The sequence below is a fragment of the Panulirus ornatus genome, chromosome 27 (assembly GCF_036320965.1).
Source record: "Panulirus ornatus isolate Po-2019 chromosome 27, ASM3632096v1, whole genome shotgun sequence".
Taxonomy (NCBI): Eukaryota; Metazoa; Arthropoda; class Malacostraca; order Decapoda; family Palinuridae; genus Panulirus; species Panulirus ornatus.
In genome coordinates, this window is record NC_092250.1 from 9,903,314 (window position 1) to 9,917,405 (window position 14,092).

The window sequence follows — 14,092 nt, forward strand, 5'->3', positions numbered from 1 at the left end:
TCTATGAAGGTGCGCGTTCATATGCACTTTATTCGTATATATATATATATATATATATATATATATATTATCCCTGGGGATAGGGGATTAAGAATACTTCCCACGTATTCCCTGCGTGTCGTAGAAGGCGACTAAAAGGGGAGGGAGCGGGGGGCTGGAAATCCTCCCCTCTCGTTTTTTTTTTTTTTAATTTTCCAAAAGAAGGAACAGAGGGGGCCAGGTGAGGATATTCCAAAAAAGGCCCAGTCCTCTGTTCTTAACGCTACCTCGCTAACGCGGGAAATGGCGAATAGTTTGAAAAAAAAAAAAAAAAATATATATATATATATATATATATATATATATATATATATATATATATATATATATATATATATATATTTCCCGCGTTAGCAAGGTAGCATTAAGAACAGAGAACTGAGCCCTAGAGGGACATCCTCACTTGGCCCCCTTCTCTGTTCCTTCTTTTGGAAACTTTAAAACGAGAGGGGAGGATTTCCAGCCCCCAACTCCCTCCCCTTTTAGTCGCCTTCTACGACACGCAGAGAAGACGTAGAAAGTATTTTTTTCCCCTATCGCTAGGAAATGTATATATATATATATATATATATATATATATATATATATATATATATTTAGCTGAGTCAGTTAGCTGAGAAATCATTTTATACAGTTGAGCCCAAACCCCTCATTGACACTAAGAATTTTTTAGTTCTTCCTTTTCATAATGATTCCACTTCCCATGTGGTTTAAATCCTTTAATGTAAATGTTGCCTTCAGCAACAATAATACTATGAAGAATATCTTAATCAGGAACTCACCAGAAAATTCTCCTGGGTGCATTTACAAAGTGCCGTGTAGAAATTGTAATAAGTTTTATGTTGGGTAGACTGATACGAATCTTCTGTTACACTTAAGCAACATAAATATAGTATGATATATTATAAGAACAGGACATGATCATTGATTTGACTGGAGTAATGCCATCTCAGTTGATTACTCTAACTCCAGTACCAAGAAAAATATCACTGAATCTTCTATGATTAAATACGAAAAGAATTATAACCTTGATATTAGTGAAGGTCTATACAAATTGGATAATTTTGCTGTTGATAAAATTTATAAACAAGTCACCTTCTTGTCCGCCTAATAAGTTTATGATACGCTTGTTGTCTCTCTTGGACAATCACATGTTTACCAAATGGCGTCTTAGCTACGACTCTTCGTTGTATATCAACTGACTGTTATATTTCTCTCTTGTGTCTTCCCTGATGATGTAATTATTACAAGAAAGTGCACTTGGGAACTTATCGTGTTTCATTTTCCCCCTGGACTCATAGGAATATACTTAATCACACGCAAAATTTTGATTCTTTCCCCCCCCCCAAAAAAAAGAAAAAAAAAGAATATATATATATATATATATATATATATATATATATATATATATATCTATATATATATATATATATATATATATATATATATATACACACACACACACGCTACTTCTAACAGTAAAATAAAGGTTATAACTCATAAACTTTACATAGCCTAGATAGCATTTCGCAGTTGTTGCGAGGCATAGTGGTAGCTGGTAACTCGTGCACCACTTCAACAGTGCACACAAAGGGCTTTTAATTCATTATACTTGTAAATGTCACATGCAGTGGTATAATAAACACTAGCTCTCGCACACACAGCAAAGTGAAAAATGGTTTGCATCATATTATCTAATTATAAAATCTGAGTTGTATTGCAGTTTTCAAATCAATTATCACATCCAACGACCCACAAGCTATAAGTAGCTCTACACATGATGGCATGATGGCTCAAACCAGTGGTGGCTGTGGAAACGTTTACGATACGTTCCTGTTAACAAAAGTGGTCGTACACAGGTACACATGGTGGCGGGGGCCGCTTCCTGTAGATGGAGTGGACGCAGAGGACGACGGTAATGGTCAGCTGCGCATGACAACCGTTCATCGACAGGACGCCGGAATCTATTCCGTCACAGCTGCCAGCCCTCGCGGTGTTCTCAACGCGTCCTTCACTATCAATGTACTCTGTGAGTGGGTTTGCACGAGCGTTTGTATGTGTGTGTGTGTGTGTGTTTGTGTCTAGCGTCTTATGTGTATGGTTCGAGAAGAGAACTTTACACTGAAAGAGCATCAAATAAAGTTTGTTTTTTATGCTGTCTTTTCAAACTCCTCTATGCAGTACCTATTCACCTTACTACAGAATAGAATAGAATTGAAGAAAGGAGAAGTAGGTAGTATCTTTGGAAAAAGAGAATTAGATATTTTGGCTCTGAGGGAAACATAACTGAAGGGTAAAGTAAAGAATGGTTTGGGAATGTCTTTGGGGGTAAAGTCGAGGCTAAGTAGGAGGAAATGTATTGAACGTAAGGGAGCGAAAGTGGATTACGAGAGGTGGGTGGTTATCAATGCATTTGCGCCTGGCCACGAGAAGAATGATGGAGAGGCGAGTGTTTTGGGAGAAGTTGAGAGGTTCTGTCAGGAATTTTGATGCGAGAGAGATTGGGTAATATAGTGATCGATAATAGGAATTCGCAATTGGGTAATGTGGGATTTGAGTGCATAAAAGGGGGCATATGGTATTTAATGAGGTGAATAGAAATGAACAGCTATGAACAGTTATGTTTTCAAAAAGGACATTGACTGAGAATATTTTGTTTAGAAAGAGGGACTGGCACAAGTGTATATGGCAAACGAGATTACTTAATAACCGACACATGTGGAGAAGAGACTTAGATGTGAGTGCGATGAGAGGGGCAGCTGGTAGGATGCATGATCATTACCTGATGAATATTTGTAGAGGCTTTCGGAAGCTAAAAAAATATTTGGGTGACAAGAGGATGAAATGGAAGTGAACTTAGAAAAATAATCATATGAAGAACATACCGAGTGGAGAATGGCAAAAGGCGAGAGTAAACGGAGTTAGGAGAGTAGGTGAGGAATAGAAGGCGTCTTGGGAAGCAGTGCTTGCACTGGCGGGAGAAATAGTACCCTATGGGAGGTGGGCAGAGGAGAAAGGGTAGCGAGTGGTGAGATGAAATTAAGCTGCTAAAGGAAGGGAAATGTTGTATAGCACTTAAAGGGAAGGAGAGCGAGTGATTAGGATTTATACGAGAAAAAGTGGCAAGAGATCAAGAGGGAAAGTGGTATGATGCTGTTATCAGACGGAGTGAATACGTTGAGAAATTGTTGAATGTGTTTGATGATGGATTGTTAGATGTAGGGTGTATGGATCGGAAATGTATGCGATGTGAGAGTCACGGCAAGTGGTTTGGTGAAATGAGAAGTATTTGTGAAAGCCTTGTGTTAGATAAGATGAGGCAAGGCGGCTGGGGTGGATTCTGCAGTTCAATTTCTTAATGGGGACTGTGGTACTGATAGATTAGTTAGGATTTTCAATGTATGTATGGATCATGTCAAGGTACCTGAGGATTGGCGGAATGCATGTATGTATGGTTATAAGTTTAAGTGTACCAGTTAAAATGTATAGACAAATAGTGATATATAGGGTAATGACACGGCTAGAGCATTAGACTCGGGAGGACGAGTGTGGTTTCATTTGTGGTAGAGGAAGTGTGGGTCAAATGATTACTTTGAGGAATGTAGGTGAGAAATACTTCGAGATACAAAAGGATCTGGATGTGGTATATATGGATCTGGAAACGGCGCATGATAGAATTCATAGTGATACTTTGTGGAAGGTGTTGAGAATATATGCTATAGAAGGAGAGTTATCAGAAGCAGTAAGGAGTTATCAAGAGAGTTAGGCGTGTGTGTGAGCAGGTAGAATAGGTTGCCGACCGATGAGCTCAGAATTCAATCCTCGACAGGGTGGGTGCTTGAATCATTGCACCATGGAAGTTTGCGTGTGTGTGTGTGTGTTGTGTGTGTGTGTGTGTGTGTGTGTGTGTGTGTGTGTGTGTGTGTGTGTGTGTGTGTGTGTGTGTGTGTGTGTGTGTTTATGAGCTTTTTGTATGTTTATGTGAATATTCCACACCAGAGAAACTCATATTCAGTGTTACATTTCTAATGTTAATGATTGCGAGTTCCTTACCCAGTTCTTTTGCCCGAGGCCATCGCTCTGTTATGATGCATTGACTGAATCCCTTATCACTACCAGATGGACCCGAGGGAGTTGTGGCAACAGAGCGTGTGATTGTGGACGAGGGAGGTTCCGCTAACGTCTCTTGCTCTGCTGTTGGCAACCCCACCCCTAACATTACCTGGACCAGAGACCCTCTTAACAACACGTGCGTATAACTTACATTTCTCGTTTTCTACTGTCTGGGACGATGACCATTATATATTACATCACGCGAGTATGCCTTTCCTATCACTACTTGAAGCAGACTTTCATAACAATACAACAATTACCATGCACACAAAAAAAATTACCTGGAACAAGGTCCCTCAAACAAAAACAGGCGTATCCTATAGAGACCATCATGAACTTGAACAAAGACTCTTCTAACAACACAAAAATTAACCCTATACCATAGCAACGCGTGACACAAAGACCTTCAGGCTAACACCCTCAGACAAACCCCATCATTAGCTGTTACAGAGACTCCTCTCATAACATTCTAAGGACTATAGCTACAACATGTGTGTAATCCTATAGGCAAATAAGTCTGAATTTTAGAACCCCATTACCAAGGAGCTCCACATAATCAGATTCTTGTATAACCAGATGAATACTAATATTCATCAGAGATTATCCCGGCACGAAGAGATGAAAGCAACCAGTTTTCCAGCTGTGCTAGGGCCTGGAACTCTCCCATCAATTTGAGCGTGGAACGCCAAGTAAAAGATCACTTAACCATAGCCGAGTATGACCAGGCACCAAGTTGATGTTCAGGTGTGATAATGATACATGCTGGCTAAAACAGTGACGAATGGCACATCGGTAAAATTTGTGTCTACAGTTCTTGGAGTGACGCGTGGTGGGGCGTGGGTGAGGCTAGGCTGGTGGTGGAACAAGCAACACGGCTGGACACTGCATTGTACTACTGTCACGCCTCCAATAGCGTCTCTTCCGCTCCGCCAGTGACCACAGCTCTCGTTGTCACCCGTAAGTTGCCTCTCATGTACTTACCTTAACTCACCATTGTCTAATCAGTCTATATATTTGTACGGGAAAGACCTCTATTCACTATATATATATATATATATATATATATATATATATGTATATATATATATATATATATATATATATATATATATATTTTTATATATATTTATTTTTATATCTATTTATTTTGCTTTGTCGCTGTCTCTCGCGTTAGCGAGGTAGCGCAAGGAAACAGACGAAAGAATGGCCCAACCCGCCCACATACACATGTATATACATACACGTCCACACACGCAAATATACATACCTATACATCTCAATGTACACATACATATACACACACAGACATATACATATATACACGTGTACGTAATTCATACTGTCCGCCACCTCGCCACACATGGAATAACAACGCCCTCCCCCCTCATGTGTGCGAGGTAGCGCTAGGAAAAGACACCAAAGGCAACATTCGTTCACACTCAAACTCTAGCTCTCATGTAATAATGCACCGAAACCACAGCTCCCTTTCCATATCCAGGCCCCTCACACTTTCCATGGTTTACCCCAGACGCTTCACATGCCCTGGTTCAATCCATTGACAGCTCGTCGACCCCGGTATGACACATCGATCCAATTCACTCCATTCCTTGCACGCCTTTCACCCTCCCGCATGTTCAGGCCCAGATCACTCAAAATCTTTTTCACTCCATCTTTCCACCTTCAATTTGGTCTCCCACTTCTCCTCGTTCCCTCCACCTCTGACACATATATCCTCTTGGTCAATCTTTCCTCACTCATTCTCTACATGTGATCAAACCATTTCAAAACACCCTCTTCTGCTCTCTCAACCACACTCTTTTTATTTCCACACATCTCTCTTACCCTTACATTACTTACTCGATCAAACCACCTCACACCACATACTGTCCTCAAACATCTCATTTCCAGCACATACACCCTCCTGCGCACAACTCTATCCATAGCCCATGCCTCGCAACCATACAACATTGTTGGAACCACTATTCCTTCAAACATACCCACTTTTGCTCTCCGAGATAATGTTCTCGACTTCCACACATTCTTCAAGGCTCCCAGACTATGATTCACTTCCGCTTCCATGGTTCCATCCACTGCCAGATCCACTCCCAGATATCTAAAACACTTTACTTCCTCCAGTTTTTCTCCATTCAAACTCCATTCCACTTTTCTCCATTCCACTTTACCAAACTCAGTCACCAGCTTCTGCAGTTTCTCACATGAATCAGCCACCAGCGCTGTATCATCAGCGAACAACAACTGACTCACTTCCCAAGCTCTCTCATCCACAACAGACTGCATACTTGCCCCTCTTTCCAAAACTCTTGCATTCACCTCCCAAACAACCCCATCCATAAACAAATTAAACAACCATGGAGACATCACCCATCCCTGCCACAAACCTACATTCACTGAAAACCAATCACTTTCCTCTCGTCCTACACGAACACATGCCTTACATCCTCGATAAAAACTTTTCACTGCTTACTAACAACTTGCCTCCCACACCATATATTCTTAATACCTTCCACAGAGCATCTCTATCAACTCTTTCATATGCCGTCTCCAGATCCATAAATGCTACATACAAATCCATTTGTTTTTCTAAGTATTTCTCACATACATTCTTCAAAGCAAAAACCTGATCCACACATCCTCTATCACTTCTGAAACTACACTGCTCTTCCCCAATCTGATGCTCTGTACATGCCTTCACCCTCTCAATCAATACCCTCCCATATGATTTACCAGGAATACTCAACAAACTTATACCTCTGTAATTTGAGCACTCACTCTTATCCTCTTTGCCTTTGTACAATGGCACTATGCACGCATTCCGCCAATCCTCAGGCACCTCACCATGAGTCATACATACATTAAATAACCTTACCAACCAGTCAACAATACAGTCACCCCCTTTTTTAATAAATTCCACTGCAATACCATCCAAACCTGCTTCCTTGCCGGCTTTCATCTTCCGCAAAGCTTTTACTACCTCTTCTCTCTTTACCAAATCATTTTCCCCTACCCTCTCACTTTGCACACCACCTCGACCAAGACACCCTATATCTGCCACTCTATCATCAAACACATTCAACAAACCTTCGAAATACTCACTCCATCTCCTTCTCACATCACCACTACTAGTTATCACCTCCCCATTAGCGCCCTTCACTGAAGTTCCCATTTGCTCTCTTGTCTTCCGCACTTTATTTACCTCCTTCCAGAACATCTTTTTATTCTCCCTAAAATTTAATGATACTCTCTCACCCCAACTCTCATTTGCCCTCTTTTTAACCTCTTGCACCTTTCTCTTGACCTCCTGTCTCTTTCTTTTATACATCTACTCAGTTTCAGTTTTCTAAATTATTTCTTACATTTTTCATATGTATATAAAGTGCGTAAGACAAGGGAGCAAATGGGAACTTCAGTGAAGGGCGCTAATGGGGAGGTGATAACAAGTAGTGGTGATGTGAGAAGGAGATGGAGTGAGTATTTTGAAGGTTTGTTGAATGTGTATGATGATAGAGTGGCAGATATAGGGTGTTTTGGTCGAGGTGGTGTGCAAAGTGAGAGGGTTAGGGAAAATGATTTGGTAAACAGAGAAGAGGTAGTGAAAGCTTTGCGGAAGATGAAAGCCGGCAAGGCAGGAGGTTTGGATGGTATTGCAGTGGAATTTATTAAAAAAGGGGGTGACTGTATTGTTGACTGGTTGGTAAGGTTATTTAATGTATGTATGACTCATGGTGAGGTGCCTGAGGATTGGCGGAATGCGTGCATAGTGCCATTGTACAAAGGCAAAGGGGATAAGAGTGAGTGCTCAAATTACAGAGGTTTAAGTTTGTTGAGTATTCCTGGTAAATTATATGGGAGGGTATTGATTGAGAGGGTGAAGGCATGTACAGAGCATCAGATTGGGGAAGAGCAGTGTGGTTTCAGAAGTGGTAGAGGTTGTGTGGATCAGGTGTTTGCTTTGAAGAATGTATGTGAGAAATACTTAGAAAAGCAAATGGATTTGTATGTAGCATTTATGGATCTGGAGAAGGCATATGATAGAGTTGATAGAGATGCTCTGTGGAAGGTATTAAGAATATATGGTGTGGGAGGAAAGTTGTTAGAAGCAGTGAAAAGTTTTTATCGAGGATGTAAGGCATGTGTACGTGTAGGAAGAGAGGAAAGTGATTGGTTCCCAGTGAATGTAGGTTTGCGGCAGAGGTGTGTGATGTCTCCATGGTTGTTTAATTTGTTTATGGATGGGGTTGTTAGGTAGGTAAATGCGAGAGTTTTGGAAAGAGGGGCAAGTATGAAGTCTGTTGGGGATGAGAGAGCTTGGGAAGTGAGTCAGTTGTTGTTCGCTGATGATACAGCGCTGGTGGCTGATTCATGTGAGAAACTGCAGAAGCTGGTGACTGAGTTTGGTAAAGTGTGTGGAAGAAGAAAGTTAAGAGTAAATGTGAATAAGAGCAAGGTTATTAGGTACAGTAGGGTTGAGGGTCAAGTCAATTGGGAGGTGAGTTTGAATGGAGAAAAACTGGAGGAAGTGAAGTGTTTTAGATATCTGGGAGTGGATCTGGCAGCGGATGGAACCATGGAAGCGGAAGTGGATCATAGGGTGGGGGAGGGGGCGAAAATTCTGGGGGCCTTGAAGAATGTGTGGAAGTCGAGAACATTATCTCGGAAAGCAAAAATGGGTATGTTTGAAGGAGTAGTGGTTCCAACAATGTTGTATGGTTGCGAGGCGTGGGCTATGGATAGAGTTGTGCGCAGGAGGATGGATGTGCTGGAAATGAGATGTTTGAGGACAATGTGTGGTGTGAGGTGGTTTGATCGAGTGAGTAACGTAAGGGTAAGAGAGATGTGTGGAAATAAAAATCGCGTGGTTGAGAGAGCAGAAGAGGGTGTTTTGAAGTGGTTTGGGCACATGGAGAGGATGAGTGAGGAAAGATTGACCAAGAGGATATATGTGTCGGAGGTGGAGGGAACAAGGAGAAGAGGGAGACCAAATTGGAGGTGGAAAGATGGAGTGAAAAAGATTTTGTGTGATCGGGGCCTGAACATGCAGGAGGGTGAAAGGAGGGCAAGGAATAGAGTGAATTGGAGCGATGTGGTATACCGGGGTTGACGTGCTGTCAGTGGATTGAATCAAGGCATGTGAAGCGTCTGGGGTAGGCTATGGAAAGCTGTGTAGGTATGTATATTTGCGTGTGTGGACGTATGTATATACATGTGTATGGGGGGGTTGGGCCATTTCTTTCGTCTGTTTCCTTGCGCTACCTCGCAAACGCGGGAGACAGCGACAAAGTATAAAAAAAAAGAAAATAAATAAATATATGTGTGTATATGTGTGTATGTGTGTGTATATATGTATATGTGTGTGTATGTATATATATATATATATATATATATGTTGTCCCTGGGGATAGGGGTGAAAGAATACTTCCCACGCATTCCTCACGTGTCGTAGAAGGCGACTAGAGGGGACGGGAGCGGGGGGCCAGAAATCCTCCCCTCCTTGTATTTTTAACTTTCTAAAAAATAGGAAACAGAAGGAGTCACGCGGGGAGTGCTCATTTTCCTCGTAGACTCAGGCTAGGGTGTCTAAATGTGTGTGGATGTAACCAAGATATGAAAAAAGGAGAGATAGGTAGTATGTTTGAGGAAAGGAACCTGGATGTTTGGGCTCTGAGTGAAACGAAGCTCAAGGGTAAAGGGGAAGACTGGTTTTGGAATGTCTTGGGAGTAAAGTCAGGGGTTAGTGAGAGGACAAGAGCAAGGGAAGGAGTAGCACTACTCCTGAAACAGGAGTTGTGGGAGTATGTGATAGAATGTAAGAAAGTAAGTTCTCGATTAATATGGGTAAAACTGAAAGTTGATGGAGAGAGATGGGTGATTATTGGTGCATATGCACCTGGGCATGAGAAGAAAGATCATGAGAGGCAAGTGTTTTGGGAGCAGCTGAATGAGTGTGTTAGTGGTTTTGATGCAAGCGACCGGGTTATAGTGATGGGTGATTTGAATGCAAAGGTGAGTAACGTGGCAGTTGAGGGAATAATTGGTATACATGGGGTGTTCAGTGTTGTAAATGGAAATGGTGAAGAGCTTGTAGATTTATGTGCTGAAAAAGGACTGGTGATTGGGAATACCTAGTTTAAAAAGCGAGATATACATAAGTATACGTATGTAAGTAGGAGAGATGGCCAGAGAGCGTTATTGGATTACGTGTTAATTGACAGGCGCGCGAAAGAGAGACTTTTGGATGTAAATGTGCTGAGAGGTGCAACTGGAGGGATGTCTGATCATTATCTTGTGGAGGCTAAGGTGAAGATTTGTATGGGTTTTCAGAAAAGAAGAGTGAATGTTGGGGTGAAGAGGGTGGTGAGAGTAAGTGAGCTTGGGAAGGAGACTTGTGTGAGTAAGTACCAGGAGAGACTGAGTACAGAATGGAGAAAGGTGAGAACAATGGAAGTAAGGGGAGTGGGGGAGAAATGGGATGTATTTAGGGAATTAGTGATGGATTGCGCAAAAGATGCTTGTGGCATGAGAAGCGTGGGAGGTAGGTTGATTAGAAAGGGTAGTGAGTGGTGGGATGAAGAAGTAAGATTATTAGTGAAAGAGAAGAGAGAGGCATTTGGACGATTTTTGCAGGGAAAAAATGCATATATATATATATATATATATATATATATATATATATATATATATATATATATATATATATATATATATATATATATATATAAACGCGGGAGACAGCGACAAAGTATGATAAATATAAATATAAATATATATATATATATATATATATATATATATATATATATATATATATATATATATATATATATATATATATATATATATATATATATATATATATATATATATATATATATATATGTCTATATATATATATATATATATATATATATATATATATATATATATATATATATATATATATATATATGTCTATATATATATATATATATATATATATATAGAGGATATATATATATATATATATATATAAGTGGTAGAGTATGTGTGGATCTGGTGTTTGCTTTGAAGAATGTATGTGAGAAATACTTAGAAAAGCAAATGGATTTGTATGTAGCATTTATGGATCTGGAGAAGGCATATGATAGAGTTGATAGAGATGCTCTGTGGAAGGTATTAAGAATATATGGTGTGGGAGGCAAGTTGTTAGAAGCAGTGAAAAGTTTTTATCGAGGATGTAAGGCATGTGTACGTGTAGGAAGAGAGGAAAGTGATTGGTTCTCAGTGAATGTAGGTTTGCGGCAGGGGTGTGTGATGTCTCCATGGTTGTTTAATTTGTTTATGGATGGGGTTGTTAGGGAGGTAAATGCAAGAGTCTTGGAAAGAGGGGCAAGTATGAAGTCTGTTGGGGATGAGAGAGCTTGGGAAGTGAGTCAGTTGTTGTTCGCTGATGATACAGCGCTGGTGGCGGATTCATGTGAGAAACTGCAGAAGCTGGTGACGGAGTTTGGTAAAGTGTGTGGAAGAAGAAAGTTAAGAGTAAATGTGAATAAGAGCAAGGTTATTAGGTACAGTAGGGTTGAGGGTCAAGTCAATTGGGAGGTGAGTTTGAATGGTGAAAAACTGGAGGAAGTGAAGTGTTTTAGATATCTGGGAGTGGATCTGTCAGCGGATGGAACCATGGAAGCGGAAGTGGATCATAGGGTGGGGGAGGGGGCGAAAATTTTGGGAGCCCTGAAAAATGTGTGGAAGTCGAGAACATTATCCCGGAAAGCAAAAATGGGTATGTTTGAAGGAATAGTAGTTCCAACAATGTTGTATGGTTGCGAGGCGTGGGCTATGGATAGAGTTGTGCGCAGGAGGATGGATGTGCTGGAAATGAGATGTTTGAGGATAATGTGTGGTGTGAGGTGGTTTGATCGAGTAAGTAACGTAAGGGTAAGAGAGATGTGTGGAAATAAAAAGAGCGTGGTTGAGAGAGCAGAAGAGGGTGTTTTAAAATGGTTTGGGCACATGGAGAGAATGAGTGAGGAAAGATTGACCAAGAGGATATATGTGTCGGAGGTGGAGGGAACGAGGAGAAGAGGGAGACCAAATTGGAGGTGGAAAGATGGAGTGAAAAAGATTTTGAGTGATCGGGGCCTGAACATGCAGGAGGGTGAAAGGAGGGCAAGGAATAGAGTGAATTGGAGCGATGTGGTATACAGGGGTTGACGTGCTGTCAGTGGATTGAATCAAGGCATGTGAAGCGTCCGGGGTAAACCATGGAAAGCTGTGTAGGTATGTATATTTGTGTGTGTGGACGTGTGTATGTACATGTGTATGGGGGGGGTTGGGCCATTTCTTTCGTCTGTTTCCTTGCGCTACCTCGCAAACGCGGGAGACAGCGACAAAGTATAAAAAAAAAAAAAAAAAAAAAAATATATATATATATGTATAGATATATATATATATATATATATATATATATATATATATATATATATATATATATATATATATATATATATATATATATATATATATATATATATATATATATATATATATATATATATATGTATAGATAGATAGATTGATAGATAAGAAGAATAGGAAGAGAATAATGAAAATTTGTAGAGGTTTTTGGAAGGGAGAAAACAAGTCGGTGAAATAATAGTAGTAAAAGTAAAAGAGCTTAGAAAAGAGACGTGTGAAAAAATACCAGGTGGGACTGAGAGTAAGATAGCAAAAGGTGCAAGGAAATGGAGCGAGGGGATTGGGTAGGGAACTGGTATATAAAGATAGGTGCAAGTGGCAAGCGAAAAGATATGCAGATTAGGAAGAATAGTGAGTGGTGGATGAAGAAGTTGCTTTTGAATGATAAAAGAGAGAGGTAGTGAAAATGATCGGAGGATGCATAAGAGAATGTGAAAGGAGGTGAAGAGGAAAGAGCAGAGCCTGAAAATGAGAATAGATAGGAGCTGGAAGGACTTGAATAATGTGCTAAAGACAAGAAAATACTTAGAAACATCGCTGATGGCAGAAGGAGTGGTAATAGGTAGTAATGAAGTGAGGCTATGAAGTGAGTATTTTAAAGGACTGTTGAATGTGTTGACGATAGGTGGCAGAAATAGGGCATTCGCGTTGGGGTGGCATGCAATGAGAAAGCCATGGAAGGGATTTAGTGAAGAGAGAAGAGGTGGTGAAAGCCGAACGTAAAATGAATTATGGCGAAGCGGTTGGAGTGGATGGTATTGCAGTTGAATTTATAAAGGAAGGGGGTGATTATCTTGTTGATTGGTGAGTTGGGATCTTGAATGTATTTATGGATCATGGAGAGGTACCTGAATATTGGTGGAATGTATTAATAGTGTCACTATATATGGGAGGGTATTGATTGAGAGGGTGAAGGCATGTACAGAGCGTCAGACCCGTGAGAAGCAGTGTGGTTTCAAAAGTGGTAGAGGATGTATAGATCTTTTTTTCAGTAATATGTGCGAGAAACTAGAGATATCAATGGATTTATAAGTGGCATTTATGTATCTGTAGAAAGCATATATAGGGTTGATCGAGATGCCTTGTAGAAGGTCTTAAGAATATATTGTGTAGGAGGAAAGCTGCTAGAAGCAGTGAAAAGAATTTATTTAAGGTGTAAAGCATGTATACGAGTAGATAGAGAGGCGAGTGAAAAGTTCCAAATGAAGGTTGGTCTACGGTAGCGGTGTGTATTGTGGCGATGATTGTTTAATTTGTTCATGGATGGCGTGGTGAAGCAGGTAAATGCAAGTCTTGGAGAGAGGGGCGAGTATGAGGTTATATGGGGACGAGAGGGCCTGAGAAAGTTTTTGTTTCGTGATGATACAACACTAGTGGAAGATTCGAATGAGAAACTGCAAAAGCTAGTGATTGAGTTTGGAAAAGTGTATGAAAGGAGGAAGTTATGACGTTATGACGTTTAGCATGG

The 14,092-nt window shown here is 40.4% G+C and overlaps 1 protein-coding gene across 2 annotated transcripts in view; it reads left to right on the plus strand.

The window, feature by feature from the left end:
* LOC139757573 (nephrin-like) overlaps positions 1–14,092 on the plus strand; it is a 943,851-nt gene that overhangs the window by 885,636 nt on the left and 44,123 nt on the right. For both annotated transcript variants that reach the window (XM_071678177.1, XM_071678178.1), the window contains exons 14-16: positions 1,899–2,068; positions 4,159–4,288; positions 4,964–5,109. In XM_071678177.1, coding sequence (XP_071534278.1) covers positions 1,899–2,068; positions 4,159–4,288; positions 4,964–5,109 — 446 coding nt within the window. The remainder of the gene's footprint in view (positions 1–1,898; positions 2,069–4,158; positions 4,289–4,963; positions 5,110–14,092) is intronic.